At 41.8% G+C, this 17999-nt stretch overlaps 1 protein-coding gene across 1 annotated transcript in view; it reads left to right on the top strand.

Annotated features, from left to right (window-relative positions):
• The first annotated feature begins 747 nt into the window (after positions 1-747).
• Positions 748-17999, top strand: part of HGF (hepatocyte growth factor) — an 81105-nt gene continuing 63853 nt past the window's right edge. Inside the window, exon 1 of the mRNA XM_089524627.1 lies at positions 748-921. Coding sequence (XP_089380753.1) covers positions 864-921 — 58 coding nt within the window. The 5' untranslated portion in view covers positions 748-863. The remainder of the gene's footprint in view (positions 922-17999) is intronic.

Below are 17999 nucleotides of genomic sequence, written 5' to 3'. Positions count from 1 at the left end.
ATCTATCTATCTATCTATCTATCTATCTATCTATCTATCTATCTATCCATCCATCTATCCATCCACCCATCCACCCATCCATCCATCCAGAGGTGAAGGATGTGCACTAGTTACAGTTCTTAAAGTGGTGCCAAACTGCATGATTCTTATACTGCCGATGCTTGCTCTGTCTGTCTGTCTATCTATCTATCTATCTATCTATCTATCTATCTATCTATCTATCCAGAGGTGAAGGATGTGCACCAGTTATCTATCTATCTCTATCTATCTATCTTTCTATCTATCTATCTATCTATCTATCTATCTTGCCAATCGCAGTACTTAAAGCAGTGTCAAAAGTAGTCAAAAGTAACGTGATGCTGCCAAGGTCTTCCTTCCAGTGAGTCTCAGAGGTGCTACAAGATCTCTCCGCAATAGTATCAAACTGCATGATCCCTATTGTGTAGCTGCTCTATCTATCTATCTATCTATCTATCTATCTATCTATCTATCTATCTATCTAGACAAAGAGTGAACGGGGTGCCAAACCGGGTTATTCCTCCAGTGTGGATGCAGCCATGATTAAAAGGCGGCATCTTGGGGCAGCCAAGGGCAAACCTTCTCCCTGGAAAGGCGGGGAAAGAGAGAGAGAGAGGGGTGTGTGTGTGTGTGTGTGTGTTTGTGCTGCTGGTGTTGTTGCTCATCCCCTTGCTGGCCGTCAGAGGGAGTTGGGATTCCCAGCGCTTTCCCTTCGGTGGCGGCGCCACACAACTTGGGGGCTCTCCCTGCCAGAATAAAAAGCCCCGCTCTCCGCTCTCCGGCCTTCGGGCTCTTCCTGAGAGAGAAGAAGAAGGAGAAGCAGAGCCAGCTCAGTCCCAGGCAGGATGCGGGGGCTCCCGCTGTGGCCCCTGGGGCTCCTCCTCCTCCTGGTCCCTCTGGCAGGTGAGAGAGAGAGAGAGAGAGACGTAGATCTACCTGGAGAGGTGGTTGTTGCTGTTGAATGCAAGGCTATAGCTGCAGACTCAGTCTGGAGAGGGCTGGAAAGAAGTGGGCAGCGCGGGCTTCCCTAGACTTCGCTCTGCGGAGGAATGCATCTCAGGAAGGAGGCGCTTCTTTCGTGGCTTGCCTTCCAGTCGCTTGCTTCCAGTTTACGGCGGCGGCCCGAAGGAGAGCCTCTCGGGGGCTTTTCTTGGCGAGTTTTCCCTCAGAGGGAGGGAGGGAGGGAGGGAGGGTCTGCTGTTTGCCATCCTCTGAGGCTGAGAGAGTGTGACTTGTCCGGTGGGTTTCCGTGGCCGAGGTGGGATTCGAACCCAGGTCTCCAGGCTCTCTAACCTCTACACCACACTGGCTGTTAGGGAGATAGACAGAGAGATTGTGTGTGTGTGTGTGTATATATATATATATAAAACTGTATATATAATTGTGTGTGTATACAGCAATCTATTTATCTCTCAGTCTATCTATCTATGTATGTATATGTATATATGCGGGTGCATATATACACATAAAGCAATCTATCTGTCTATGTATGTATGTATATGCATATGTATATATGTGTGTGAATATATACATATACAGCAGTCTGTCTGTATCTATCTATCTATCTATCTATCTATCTATCTCTGTATATGTATGTGGGTGTGTACATATACAACAATCTATCTCTCTCTGTGTGTGTATACACATACAGCAATTTATCTATCTGTCTATGTATAGGTCTATATGTATATGCCTATATGTGTGTGCATATATACATATACAGCAATCTATCTATCTATCTATCTGTATCTGTATATGTATATGTGTGTTTGTGTATACACATATAGCAATCTATCTATCTATCTATCTATCTATTTATCTATCTATCTATCTATTTATCTGTGCATAGGTATACATATACAGCAATTTATCTGTCTGTCTATCTGTCTATGTATGTATATGTATATATGTGTGCATATATACATATACAGCTATCTATCTATCTATCTATCTATCTATCTGTATATCTGTATATGTCTCTCTCTCTCTGTGTGTATGTATGTGTGTGTGTGTGTGTGTGTGTGTATATATATATATCAATCTATTTGTGTGCATATATACACATACAACAATCTGTCTGTCTGTCTGTCTGTCTGTCTATCTATCTATCTATCTATCTATCTGTGTGCATATATATACATACAACAATCTATCTATCTATCTGTCTATCTATCTATCTATCTATCCATCCATCTATCTGTGTGCATCTATCTGTCTATGTCTATGTATATATATGTATGCATATGTACATATACATCAATCTATATGTCTGTCCATCTATCTACCCATCTATCTGTATCTGTATATGTGTGTGTATACACACAGCAATCTCTCTCTCTCTCTCTGTGCATATATACACATAGAGCAATTGATCTGCCTGGGGCCAAAAGATCCAAAGAGGGTTCCTGTAGCTGCAATGTCTTGATCCCGATCGCGGGGCTTCCCTGCGTAAAGAGTCTCATATTAGAAGCATTAGGGCTGAGTTTTGCATCCCTTGCTCTGGCAGCCCAGAGAGCCTTGTCCAAGCGACAGCTGTGGTGACTGGGCAGAGGAGGAGGAGTTTGGCAAGGCAGGCCAGGGAGAGCGGGAGGGAGGCCTTTCAGGGCTGGCTCTCTGGACTGTAAGCAGGGCAGGAGGAAACATCTGTCCACGCGAAGGGATTGCCTGGCAAGTGGAGGGGAGAGATCCTCACCTCACCAGACCTAGCTCTCCAAGGCTTGGGAGTGTGGCCTTGTGTGTCTCTCTCTGTGCGTGTCCAGTCCTGGACACTGCTGTCTATTTCTGGAACTAGTTAATTAACATTGTCCCTCGGAGCCAATCAGATCCCAGAGGCTGGCCAAGGGAGGAAGAAGGAACAACAAGCAACCCACAATTGGAAAGGGCAAAGCTGGGTCCCCCCCCCCCCAAAAATGTATATTCTCACCATATTTGCGGCTTTGATCTTTGCGGATTTGACGATTCGTAGATTTTATTATTATGTCCTATCTAGGAATATCTAGGTCCTCCGAGATTGCAGCTCTATGGCCAACTTTAACAAAAAGTTGCACTGAAAGACCTAGAGAGAATACTCTACTAGGCCTTTGTAGCAACTCCAGTGCAATTCTATAGTCAATGTCTGGCAGATGTTGACAACAGAGTTGCACTGGAGGACCTAGAGATTCCTAGAGAGGTATTCTCTCACGTAAAAGCATTGTCTTTTTTGTGATTTGCGGTTTTTCCACATTCGCAGGGGTCTTGTGCCCCTAACCCTAGTGAAGACTGAGGGACAAGTGTATTCATTGTCCCTTCTATGGGCCAGTGAAGGATCCTGTTTCTGTTCCTCTTTGTTTCTTCTTTGGCTTTTGGTTTTCTTTTCGAAAAGCCTGTTCCCTTTTGTTCCCTAGCTTTGTTTGTTTGTTTGAAGTTAGTTCAGGACTTTTGGCACGGGGCAAAAAGTGCAAGATCGGTTGGCGATGGCAAGTGAGAACAAGGAAAAACAAAACGCCTTGCACAAAATGGGCATGTAAATAAATGTGGCGCCAAACAGCCAAGTTATGATTTTGGAGCCAACACAAAGACAAGATGCAGGTGGATAAGTCTGATAGGATGGAGAGATGCTGCTGAGCTTTCTGCAAAGAGTTATTTATACAGCTGTGAGCAGTCGATAGTTCAGTAGCTCTTCTGGTACCTGGTTCCCTTTCTAAATATTTTTTTGAAATCACTGAACACACAATCTGTGTCAGTAGCATAATTTATATTATGAGCATGATAAAGTGCCTCCTCTTATTTTCAGCATCCTTTTTAGATCACATTTTTGTCTCTTGCATAAAACTTTCTATTTCTGTTCTCAATGCATCATCATCATCATCATCATCATGATCATCATCATCATCCCACTCTTTTCCCCACATCTGGGATTGAGAGCATAGAATCATAGACTCATAGAGTTGGAAGAGACCACAAGGGCCATCCAGTCCAACCCCCTGCCATGCAGGAACTCTCATTGACAAGGTTAAAAAACACTGCAATTAAAAACACATCCAGCAGGAAATAAATAAGAGTCACATTAAACAGGTTTTCTTTTTAAAGGATGAGATTGTCCTAACCACATGATTTATTTTTTTTCCTTATGGAAAGTATTAGTTTAACCATAGCGTTAAAAAGTTTCTGATGCGTGTTGTTAATATTCACACTGAAGTAAATCAGCAGAAACCTCAGAAGCAAATCTAGGCTGCATCCACGCTGCCGAAATGGTCCAGTTTGACACCCCTTTAATTGTGGCATCCTGGGACTTGTAATTTATTGCGGCACCAGAGCTAAACTAAAACACAAATGTGTGTTTTTGTTGTTTTCCAGTTGTAAATTGGAGATTATCTGGATCTCTTTTCATACATGTTGATGCAGGTTTCATCTTTTAGAAACCCCAGCTTTTCGCCTGCTTTTCTCTGAAACGTTCCTCTCGGAAACATTTTTTTGGTGACACCCTAATTGAAAACACTTCCCGATTTCAATACTGTCTCTCCAATCTGGCAAACAGTAATAGCACTTTAGTGGCAAAATCTGTTGGTCAGCTTTCTCTCCTAATGGCTCAGGATGGATTAACACAATATCCTTATCTTAACCCTGTAAGGTAGATTAGGTTGAAGGAATAATTGAGTCATGGCCACCCAGTGGGCTAAAGAACCGAAGAGGAGTTTGCATGTGAATCTCCTACATCTACTGCAATTTTATTTGCGTGGAATATGATAATACTTTTGTTTGCAGCTATGTTTTTTTTTTGGGGGGGGGTATCTTTCAGTTAGTGAAAATCAGTGTTCAAGACAGAAAGTAAAAGGCAAATTGACTGTAGATGCATGAAGATATGCACATCTACCCTGAAACTAGTGCCTCTGAATTCAATAGTACATCTAAGTAGGGATGGAGAGGTCTACACTCTAATTTTTGTTTCTTGTGTGCCTTCAGGTAATTTCCAACTTGTAGTGACCCTAAGCAGAACCTGTCATGGGGGTTTCTTGGCAAGTTTTTTTTCAGAGGGGGTTTGCCATGGCCATCCTCTGAGGCTGAGAGAGTATGACTTGCCCAAGTTCACCCAGTGGGGTTCCATGGCCAAGTAGGGATTCGAACCCTACTCTCCAGAGTCATAGGAGCCCTGATGGCACAGTGGTTAAATGCCTGTACTGCAGCCACTCACTCAAAACCATAAGGTTGTGAGTTCAGTCCCAGCTAAGGGGGCTCAAGCTTTACTCAGGCTTGCATCGTTCTGGGGTCACTAAAGTGAGTACCCAGATTGTTGGGGGCAATTAGCTTACACTTTGTAAAATGCTTAGACACTATTAGTTCAGTATGAATCGGTATATAAATGAAGCTGTTTTTGTTTGTACAAATGGGCCCTTTGCACTGGCCTGGGTCCGAACTAGGGGGGGAAAGGGAGCTGAGCGTTTACATGCTCAGCAACCCTACTGCGCACCCTGGCCGCCATCATGGTGCACACCCATCCATATGGGGCATACCATGATGCTGTCCATGAGGCCCAGCACCCAAACAGCGCAGCGGCACACAGACATAATGGTGCACAAGTGTGCCAATGGCATCCCTGCACAGCCTAAAAAAGAGGAGCGGGTTCTTTTTAGGCCTCTTGGAGGCTGCAGTATTTGGCTGTCATGGTCTCCATCCGGGGCAGAAAGGGGCGGCGTCTCCCCTGTACAGCCCCATAGTGCAACAGTCAAAGCACTACACCACACTGGCTCCTTATAAACTCATTAGTTTAAACTGATTTAACTTTCAGGGTTTCCCAAAAATAAAATATAGTCAACTGTAGTTTTACTGTAGTGATAAGACTGATCTTTGAGAGATCCCTCATGGAATTATAGCTTCCAAGGTTCTTACTCTCAATCTGCGGTCACCATTTGTCCAAACACACATTGTTTACTCCACTGTCACTTAAATATCTCCAGTGTGTTTGTGGAAAGCATACTTGAGTACATTCATCATGTCCATGTTCTGATAGTGGTCCAGAGGTTGGGGAAAGTTTTCTTCTTTTATCCAGTATAGGCTGTAGCCAACAGTTCAGATCTAGTGTTTTCACAGGCACTCCAGAGTATTTAAAAATCTAGTGTGTTAATGAAACACCTCAAGAACAAAGAAAAAAAAATAAGACATTCGTTTTTGTGTGTAACCCATGTTGTCATGGATGATGAAAATTTTCACCTTATTAATGATGAAGAACCAAGTTTCAGAGTTAGGTATTTATTTATTTATTTAGACTACATTTCTAAAATCTCCCAGCAAGCATGACTAGCTTGGCCTTGTTGGACGGGGGACTTTGGAAGTTGCAGTCCAAAAACTAATTTCCCCCCAAGCGCCACCCGAAGAATATATTCAAAAATGGACTTTCAAGGCTTGCTATTTTGTTAGTCCACCCTGATTTATTCTCTCGAGCTTTATATTATTATTATTGTCCAGTATGTAGTAGAAATGACATTCTGCCAGTATTAACAATGTATTCCTTCTGGCTAATGGAATCGAATGTGTTTGTTGCACAGTGCCAAGAGCTGTTTGTTTCCTCCCATCCCCCTCAGAAAGCAGAGATCATTTAATTCACTTTGAGAGGGGTTTTCCTATTTAATGCTATTTCTGCAGGCAGCACAGCATGGGGAAAACAGAGCTAAAGGGCTCAAGATTAGGATGTTGCGTAAAAACTGGAAAATCATGGACTGAAATCAAAGAAAGGAAAGCCTCTTAGTGGGGTAAGATTATCTCACTCTACAGCAGTCCAAAGCTGGAATGGAAACATGCATTCTCTGTTACAGAATAAAGCATCTCTGGTACAGAAGTCTTGTTGGTGGATGTGTGTAGGACCAGATTCATGTAGTATTTTGTACTTTGGGTGCAAAGACTATAAAACAATACAGACATATGCACATACTGTATAATATGAAAATTGAGTGTTATAAGAATGAGCTTCACTTCATCTGAGATGTCCTAATTCCCTTTCCCACTTTTTCTCTTAATCAGAACTGGATGGTTTTGTTTTGGTATTTGATTAATGGCCGCTTGTTGTGTTATCTGACCTCAGGCACAGTAAAATACTTATCTTAAGTATGGTTCATAGAAACAAGCAAGCTTTACATCATAATTTATGAAGCTGGTTAGTGAATTACAGTGTAGCATCTGGGTGACACTCAAGAACCTAGGAGAAAGCTGAACCTGCCGTTATACTGCTAAACCACAATTCAGTATTATCTCTAAATGCAGCCATTGTGTCAAGTCTGAAAGTTGACAGATTTTGAAATGTAGGAAATAGCACTTTTTATTTTGCATTTAAAAAACACCATGTTGTTATTGCTGTTGCTGTTGGTGTGTGTTTCCAATTTATGGCAACCCTAAGGCAAACCTATCATGGGTTTTCTTGGCAGGTTTCTTTGAGGGGGGGGGGGGTTACCATTGCCATTTTCTGAGACTGAGAGAGTGTGACTTGCCCACGGTCACACAGTGAACACCATATTTTACAACAAATGAAGCAACAGGAACAATTAAGATTTTCTGTCCCAGGGAACAAATTGCACTGTCTCTGTCCATAACAGAATAGTGTCTCCGCTTCCTCCTCCTCCTCCTCCTTCTTCTTCCTGTTTCTCCTCCCAGCACAACAGTTAGCAATATCTAGTGCATTGTGTAAGATGGGCCTTATATCACCATTCATCAAACCTTATTACAGATTACTATGGGGTCATCTGTTACCCCATAGTATTAGATCTGAGTACAGATTTAAAAATAATAATTAAGGATTCTCTCTCTCTCCCTCTCTCTCTCGTACATACATGCACACACATGCACATGTCTGTGTTCAGATATCTACCACCAAAGACCATTTGGGCAAGAGTGTTATTATCAACAGCTAGCTTTCTGCCTTGCATTGGCTGCTTTGGGGGCTTCAGGCTTTGCAGCATGAGCTCATGGACACTGCTAAAAATGTAGTAATGCAGATAGACTGCAAAAGGCAGCCAGTTTAACCCAGCTTTGGAAGAGTAAGACTAGCTGGACTGGAGCTACAAACATGCAGAAATTAGCTAGAGAAACTGCTTGGAGACATCCCATCTAGATTCTATTCTTTACTCCCATAATTGGTGGAGGGTTGTTTTTGTATCTGAGCACCTTCTAGTCAAATCTCAGTCTTTCATTACTAGGGATGTAATTCCCCACTAATTTTCATCTTGGGAAAGCAAGACGTAATTTTAGCAAATTTACTTCTTGTTGTAGGGGGGAAAAGGCTTCAAAAATTGTGCAATTTTCAAATATTATTTGAAGTTCAGGACTTATTCTGTGAAAAACTGCACTGTTTTGCAACAATAAAAAAGAGCATTTTCAGCACAAGAAACGCTGCTGTTTTCTGTGCAAAACAACCATATGCGGATTTTATCCTGAATAAGTTCCCAAACAGCAAATTTTCCGCAGAAAAGATTTTTCTTGGAATATTTTTTCCTATGTTTTCTGTGCAAAATGAACATGACCAAAAGTTGTGAAGAATAAGTCCCAAACTGAAGATTCTTGGCACCTGAGAAGCATGTTTTTGGTTCATTTGTCACATTTTTGAATATTGTTTCCATCCCTATCAGTTACTATAATCTGGTGAAATATGACACTCATCCTGAGGAACACAGGCCCATTATAGATGGGCCTAAAAGTGCACGCTCTGCGCATGCTAGGGTTAGGAAGTGGCGGCGCTTCCGCACACCCCCAACCCTAGCACGCGTGGAGCACACACAAAATGGCAGCGGCCGTTCCACATGGCCGCCGCCATGACTACATCACGACCGCGCCGCCTCTAAATGGGGCGGCGTGGTTGTGACATAGTGGAGCCGCGCGAGGGCACATAGAACACCCTTTCTGCGGCCCCAGAAGGAGCTCCGTTTCGGAGCTCCTTCCAGGTTTGCGTCGCTGGGTGCAGCCTTTACATGGCTGCGCCCAGCGATGCAGAGGAGAAAGGGGCCAAGCGGCCCCTTTCTCCTCCTCCCCCGCGGCCAACGGGTGTCCTCGGGGCTTGAAGCCCCGAGGACACCCCTTTCCAGGCCGCGGGGGAGCGGCCTTTTGCAGCTTCCTCGCGGCCTGGAAAGTGGCAGATCGGGGCCTCAGAGGCTGCCATTGTGGCAGCTGAGGCGCCAATACACCGGCGAAAGCAGCGCCTACAGGCCGCCCCAAAGGAGCAGTCTGTAATGTGCCTCAGTGTTGAAAAGGGATCCAGTTGATCAGTCACTGGGATGGGAGTGTGCCTTGCCTAAGCTAGGTTGTTCTGCATATACTGCATAGCTATGGAACTACAGGGTTGATGGGAGTTGCATAGAGTATTATGAGTTTCCTGTCCTTACCACATCCCAGTGTAGCATGGGGTAGATAATACCAGCATTATTACACCCATTGTACAGATAGAATGTTAGAATATGGGTGCAGTAGAAATAATGACCATATCTATAGTACTTATAGTACCTCCATCCTATATCATATCAATGGCAGCACTTATAGCACTTATAGTACCTCCATCCTTTGGAATCCTCAAATTTGTAGTTTTACCAGGCCTTGAGCCCTGTGCCAAAGAGTGCTGGTGCCTTCCAAAATTACAAATCTCAGGATTCTGCATGCAATGGAACCAGGGCAGTTAAAGTAGTGTCTAGCTGCTTTATTTTTACAACGTACGTAGATATATCCAGTATAACTTGCCTAAGCTATATCAGTTCATGTTCAAGGTGAGAAGTGACCCAGCAACATCTAGACTTCCAAGTCATTCTCATTGATGCTTGTTATGCCATTATGAGTACTTTTTTTCCTTCTCGTTTTAGTTTGCTAATCAGTTAGTTTAACTGTGCCATGTGCCAGCATGCTTTCTGTTAGGTAACCTGTTTTATTTGCTGATGCATACCAAGGAAATGCACATGGTCACTCATAGTCCTGAGTCTTAGAGGGGTTGTGCTGAGTCATTCTTTGCCCTGCCATTCCCATTTCTTAATTTGATATGCGTTTCTGTGGGCTGTTTGAATAACCTAGCTCAAAGAAACCATTACAGTGAGCTAACATTTTTATGAAGTCCTGTGGGTTATTCACAATGTTTGTAATGGAAAACAGTAATCGCAGATATGTTCAGCCTGAAGCCATGGTTGCATTTTCAACCTGTCATCATCATTCATTCTTCCCATATGTGGGACTCTCTGTACATTATCCTCTTGGCCTTCTGGAGCCAGCCTTCCCAGACTGAACTACTGTGCCAGAAATGTGAAACGTCAAAACTTCAGAAAGATGTGGGGATGGGAAGGGGGTGGGTGGGAGTTATACCACAGGAACATGAGGCCATTAAGAGTCTCAAATTCTGAAAAAATCTGCATTTTCTGTTAAAGGTCCTTTTTATGAGGGGTGGGTATCAGCAGTTTTTTTCCTCATGTTTAATAAAGTTGGGCTACATCATGTTTTAGTTCTGACTGGAGTAGACACAATGGGATTTTTTCATGTGTTGATTCACCATTCCAGTTGTGACTAAGCAACAGAATTTAAAATGGGATTTGATACCATAACCATGAAATAACAAGAACACACATAAAACTTGGGTTGAAATATGGGCCACTTTATTTAACTATCACCTATTTAAATTTATTTCTTTAGAAGTGCAGTACAATTTCCCTTTGGAGAAACACCTGAGCCCCAAGGAGAAATAAAAAACTGGATTGATCCCTGGCTGGCCATCTGCTGGAAGACCAACCAGAGGATCCAAACGCACAAGTTGCATGACTTCTGTTGAGCCAAGACCCCTCTGGCCAGTCCCAAGGACAGCCTCCTTCCTCGCCCCTCTAGTATCATGTCTCCTGGGGGCAGTTCCAAAGGCCTATCCTTCACCAAACAGGTGCTATAGATGATCACCCAACCTCTCCTTTCTCCCCTCACTATCTGCCACAGATAGGGATTAAACATCTGCTTAGCCCCTATCCCCCACCAGTCTGGCCAAAATGGCCCTAGCCATCAAAGAAACAACTGGATCTCTACTTCCAAGAGGTGAATGTCATCTGCTCCAGCCACTGGAAAATTAACTCAAGGTGAGGCAGAAAGTGGCCCATCACCTTGGTCATAGCATCCCTCAACTTTCTATTCATTCTCTTACAAGCCACATTGAGTGGCCGAGAGCCTCCCCCTCCTGGGCCAAACCTGCCTATGGATAATGACTGATCAAATAATAGCCACCCTTGGTCATAAAGACTGAATATATTCAATATACTTTTCAGCCTGGATAATAAGGCCTTTAACCTTCAAAAGACCAAAATCATTTCTACCAAGGTGGAGGTCCATGGTACTCCTGAAACAGCATTCTCAGCAAGTCTCAGCAGGTCACACCAGTGGAGGTCCTGTTGCCCAGCCTTTTACCATTTACCTGGCTATATCACCCAGACCCAAATGAACGCCAAAGTGACTATTCCATACCTGACATGCTGCCCACAAGACATAACTGTGGCTGCAGATAAGGACAGAATATCTCAGCCATTGCCTAGAATCTGAAAGATAAAATTGACCGGATAATTGTCAGCAATGGTCTAACACAACTTTTGTAAGCTGCTAATCCCCAATGCCCAATATTTTGAATAGTCTGTAAATCACATCCTATCGCTGATGCAGTAGAAGCTGCTTAATGCAAAATGAATGTGTCACCCCCTTCAAACCCAGTTGCAATAGGCCTTAGAGATAACTGACACAAATTTTGTCAAGAAAGACCTATCAGCATGGACATACTATCGTCTCAATTGCACATATTCATATAATGCTCATACTGGACAAAGCTTAGGGTCACCACAAATTTAGAGCTGAATGAAAAGGTGGGAGGCAGGAAAAGGCAGGGGGCAGCAAGGGCTTAAAATATATTTAGCATCACCCTGCAGCTCCCTTGTATTGGCAAGAAGAACCAAGCAGAACTATTAGTGTGGCCTCTTTTCATTGGAGGTCATCAAATTCATATCCGTCCCCACTATGCAAGCTATGTAAGTGTCTATTTTAAAATCAATGGTGGTTTAATATGAGAGCTTGTTTAATTGTGTTTTAATTTTTTTTAATTATCAGGTGTTTTAGATTTATTTAGTTTTAACCTTGTTGTATGCTGTTTTGGATCCCAGTTGGGACTACTGCTGTTGTAATCATTTGAACAAGGACAGGGCAACCTTGCTTGGAGTTACTTTTGATACCAGAGTTGGAAAGAATATCCACCTTCCTCTGTCTTCTGGCTAAAAAAAAAAAAAAAAAAAGAGTTTCCTGAGACTTGAAAAAATAACAGAGGTGAGGATTTGTTGACGCTCTGTCGAATATTCATACATCCCTAGGTGTTTTGGAAAATAAATTCTGCACTGAAATGCAAATGGGTTTTCCAATGAGACATATGGCTTGTTGTTGTAGTAAAAAAATTACATTTTCCACAAAAACCAAGATTTTGATTTAAAAATGCTATATGTGTTTCTGGTATGTGGTTTTTTTTTAATTGTGCAAAACACATGGTTTTGATTTTTTTATTTTTATTTCCAGAAACACATGAGTTTTTATGCAAAAATAATAATAATAATAATATATATATATATATATATATATATATCCCCCCAACATACCTTTTACACAAAAACACACATCTCTGCAAAAGCGTATGGCTTTTTTTGGCACAAAAACATAAACAATAAGTTCTGTGCACAAAAGATTCCACAGGTATTCTGTACATAATGATTTTCCAAAACACTGGAATATGTGAATACCAGGTAAAAAAATGTATAGAAATAGTCACTTTCTTCAGTAGTGGAGTGAAAACCCCCCACCATGGAATGTTTTTGTGTTTGCATGAAAGGATGAAAGAGTCAAATATTTATATCCCTATTCTATAGTTTCTATATGCTTTACCTTGTTAGTTTCTTAGGGACCAGGAGCCATCCTGCCATGGTCTTTCACAGGGATGTTTGGTTGTGCTGCTCTAGATATCTATCTTTGTGGAATCTGATTCCCTCACAGCATGGGTGGGATTAAATTAAAGATAGAAATCATATGGCCCTCCAAATGAGAGTGGACAGCCAGTCTTAGTAGCCCTAACCAGCATAGATAGTAGTCAAGAATGCTGGGGGGGCCCAACACACAACTATGGCTGTAGCTATGGTTGTGTGATTGTCCTGGACATAGAAAAGGGAAGGTGACATTCTGGTGCACTGAAAGAGGGTTACCAAATGCCCCTTATTATAAGAGATGTCCAAAGCTTGCGCCTTATAGGACTGGCAAGTGTCTCTCATTATAAGGGATGTCCCCTATCTGAGAGCTGGAAAGATTTTTTTTTATATAGACTGAACAGACTGCTGGAAGAAGGAAGAAGAAGAAGAAGAAGAAGACATGAAAATGAAATCCTGTGTTTTTGGACTGGGCCTTTTATAAAGACATAAATGTGTGCACCATATCATTTATGAATATGGATATTATGTTAATTTTATACAGAAACACATGGCTCAGTTAATCCAAGTCAATACTTTCATCTGTCTCTCAGCCTAGCAGAAAGGCAGAATATAAGTAAAGTGATGGATGGATGGTGGGTGGATGTGGCATTTAGGCAGAACACAAACTTGCTGACTACTTTCATCAACCCTGCCTGTCACACTAGGAGAAGACTGAGTTCAAATCCCAGAAAGTTTACCTATTACAGTGAGCCTGCCATATTGGTGGGCTGGCTATCCACAGACTGGATCCCATCAGGGACGTAGCTAGGATTTTAGGAAGGGGGGGGGTCCAGACTAAGTGCCACCATTATAGTGGGGCTTGAGTGCGGCGGCGCAGCAGCACACACCATTCATTTTTCTAATGGAAGGGGGGTCCGGACACCAAGAAACCCCCCCCCCCACACACACACTACGTCCCTGATCCCATGTCATATTAGTCAATGGCCTGTGGGTATGCTGACTCAGGCGTGAACATTTTGCTGCCCATTGACTAATAAGTCCTTGAGCTTCCATGGTTTTTCTCATCTATGGGAATGGAGTGGAGGGTGGAACCAAATCTCAGCAGATGGGAAGGGACCACTGTACTCCTGATTATTAGGAATATCAAAACATCAATGCATCATGCCATGTAGGAGAACATCTTTACATTCCTGCTGTAGAAAGCAGTGAAAACTAGCTATTTTTGCAAAGGGTGAGGGCACGGAAGTGGATATCACAGAAAAGCCTGATATTTATTACAGTACTTGGTAATTCTAGATCAGAGATGAAGACTTTGAGGCTCTCCAGATGTTGCTGTACTACATCTCCCATCTCCCTTATACATTGCTTATGCCAGTCAGAGATGATGGGAATTGTAGTCTGAAGGTGACAAGTTGTTGACATCTTATACCCACACCAGCCTTCAACAGCATAACAAATGATTGTAGCAGCATGTTCTATCAAAGAAAAGAGATATAATTTCTGTCACATGTAACTGTAGTAAATATTGTCTGTTGGGTCCCACTGAATTGGTATTTTTCTTGATGGAGTTGTATAGTCAGTATTTATTATATAGGAAAGTCAACCTTTGGTACAAGGAAAATCTTTGATCTTTTTCTAGAGTTGCATGCAACATCAAGTATTTGGTGAGGATATTGCAAGAATATTGCAATATAATTACATGTACAGTGGCCTCTAGATGATATACTCAAAAGTGAATGTAAAATAGAGGAAGATAAAACTATTTTTCCCTTCATCATTTTGCCTCATAATTACTCAACATCCATTTCCTGGGTTTACAAAGTTAAAAATACTAAGTCTTCTAATACTCTCTTTCTGCCACCTCCCTAATTTTACCAGTGAGCTGTTTGTTGCTTCTTTCATTAAAAATCAATTGAGTTAGGAATCCAGATTTGTTATCCTAGGAGTTGGATTTGACTGTTCTTTGGGAATCTGTTTTCTGTCATTGCTGTGAGTGAAATAGTTATTATTATTTTTGTAACTATTTACTAAAATCATTTGATGTTAAGTTGACCACCCATAAGCAAGTTCATGGAAAAGTGATCACCTTCTAGTTTTGTTTGACAAAGGCACATCACATCAAGTGAAATTCTTTTCTTAATTAAAAGAATAATTTTATTACTTTTAACTGATGGCTACTGGGTAGACAGTACCTCCTTCTGCAGATATATATCTACTGGCATTCCACTCACTAATGTAAAAGATGTTATCTTTTCTGTGGCATGTCTACTTTTATTTAACTCCTACAGAAAAAAATGTGAGTAGCAGGATACAGTTACCTCTTCTATGATTCCATTAAGGCTCTTTACAGGCTGGAAATTTTAGAAGATTTATTTGCTCTCACTTTCTTACCCTTCTTAGTTCACTCTCTGTGCAGTGTTGCTTATAGTTATCTAAATATGAGTGCACCATACAGTAAAATGTTGCAGTGTCATTATTGTTGCACCTTCAAGTTGTTTTTGACATCTGGTCACCCAAAGGGTATTCTTGGCAAGATTTGTTCAAATAGGTTTTTGCCTTTTCCTTCCTCTGAGGCTGAGAGAGTGTGACTTGTCCAAGGCCATCCAGTGGGTTTTGCATGGCTGAGCAGGCATTCAAAACCTGGTCTCCAGAGCTGTAGTCTAACATTCAAACCACTACACCACACTCCAGCATTTCAGTGATTAAACCAGGGACATATATGGCCAAGCAACATCAGAGTGTGATCAAGATGGTAAAAGTTATTAATGAGGAAGAAAATACAAGCTAGGAGAGGCTGTAGTGGTTTGCCTTTGCCTGAGCCCACTGGGAAGAAAATAATCCACCCTTTCTCCCCACTCCTGAGTTAATGGAGTGCAAACTACCTTTGGACTTTGAACTCAGTTTGCAGCAACTAAATTAAGTTGAGAAGAAAAAGTGGGGGGAGGTGGAAAAAAAGGGACATTTTAAATGCCATTGAAAAAGTGGGATAACAGAGGATTAATCAGGGGTATCCTTGCCAAAATATGTACAATTGCACAATATACAGTGTATTCTTGCCTCCTTTCAGGAGTGCTTTTGTTCAGGATTCTTGGAACAGATACTGTTTATACCTTGATACATTATGGCATAAGTCCAGTTGCAAATCCCAACTAGAGTAGACCCACTGAAACAATGACATTTTCATAATGGTTGATTTCCCGAATTCCCATTGTTTCCATAGACTTACTCTAGTTGGCACTAGTAGTTAAGTTTAGGCCTACCATCTCTAAGGAAGTCAAGCAGGGTGTTACATCTAGTATATCCCAGTCTTCTGTTTTTCTTTCCCACCTCATATTCCATGGCTACCAAGCATTTTCAAGCATCAGTGAGTTTTTCTAAATGATCTTTGTCCTCCTCCTTCTCCTCCCCTAATGTTTTTTTTGGGGGGTGGGGAGGGGAGCTTCTATTAACCTTGTGTAATGCTTGGACATGGTGATACTTTACACTTGCTTGGCAGATCTGGTTTGACCACAGTAGTGTTGCATGTGTGGCTGCTGTATAAATTTTCTGTTAGAAAAAGTTATAAAAGGGATTCAAAGCAGTATACAGTTTTAATTTTTTTTTACAGTTTATGTCACTTTCCAGGCAGATGACTAAGGGTTTCTTTATATGCATTTCCAGAGTAGCACCGGAGGGAGCTTTCCTTCAAGCTGCTTGCAATCTTGTCCTGAGGGTTACACAAGAAGGAGAGGGATGTGGGTCAGTGCCTGGGCATACTCCTTGGAAAGCATAAAACATGGCAAGAAATATCTTGAGAAGAGTAGCTTAGCTGAGGGTGAGAGAAAACAGGGAACAGAGACGGAAGAGGAGAATTTCCCTTCTTGTGTGTGGCTGCCCAAAGTAGTCAGAGACAAAGACAGATAGTTATCTGATATGTGTCTGAGATATAAGCTGAGGTCCTGCCTCAGGAGATGTAGCTGTGAGATGTAGTTATGACAGCCTCCTGTCCAATCTTGAAACACCCACCTTTTCTTAGGGGCAACCCACAACTCCAACTGTTTCCTGGTTGGTGGAGAGAAGTCCTGGACAAGAGTTAGCTATTTTCTTCACAGTGACAGGCATCCTACAAAGACCATGGACATCCTCCTGCTGTCCTTACAGATGATGCCATTACTCTATGTGCAGTTACAGTATCCACAAATTCAGCCATCCATAGTTAGTGTGTGTGTGTGTGTGTGTGTGTGTGTATATAATCCAAATTTATATATATATAAAAATCCAAAATGCAAGCTGTGATTTGCCATTGAATATAATGGGACCTGGAACCAAATCCCAGCAGATACTAAGGGCCTACTCTACAGGATGCTTATCTGCTGCTTCGCTGCTTCCCATTGACCAAGAAATGGCCAGATGGCACTAAGAAGAGGTCGAGGGTTTTTTTTTGGTTGTTGTTCCAACAACCTAAAAATGTGTTTCAAGGCTGACTTATGCCATTGTAATTGACCAACAGGATATCTGCCTACAATTTTTCCCTCCCCTTAGGAGGCAAACACAAACACACAGACCCCCCCCCCCCCCCCGTATGTATACAACTTACAAAATGTAACACAATAATTCAGGATGTATGTTAAAAACCATCAAAAGATACATCAAAATATAAACACAAAAGAACTAAACATAAATAAAAAAAACAGAAGATGGATTCAGAGGCTCAGAACACTGGGCAGCAAAGTCAATCAGGGATGAATGTAGAGGTGAGTATGTAACAGGTGTCTAAGGCATGTGACAGTTAGCAGCTCTTGTACATCCAGGAAAAGAAGAATCCAAAGATTAGGGCTGCAATGGAGAGTTCTGTTTTCAAGGTTGTTGCCAGATGGCAGTGGTGGAAGAACCACCAAGGTTTTCTTTAATGGTCTTATCAACTACACAAGTTTAGATTGGGGAAGGTGATCTACCAGGTAGGGATGGAAACAGTATTTAAAAATATATATTTTAAAAATGGTCAAAAAACATGTTTGTCAAATGTTGAGAAAGTGTGATGAGAAGATGAAAATCTTTGTAGTTTAGGACTTGTTCTGTTCA

Source organism: Sceloporus occidentalis, unplaced genomic scaffold (assembly GCF_023333645.1).
Source record: "Sceloporus occidentalis isolate IW3139 unplaced genomic scaffold, rSceOcc1.0.p SCAF_5, whole genome shotgun sequence".
In the NCBI taxonomy this organism is placed as follows: Eukaryota; Metazoa; Chordata; class Lepidosauria; order Squamata; family Phrynosomatidae; genus Sceloporus; species Sceloporus occidentalis.
Note: the sequence above shows the minus strand (reverse complement) of the source record. Positions and strands in the feature narration are given on the sequence as shown.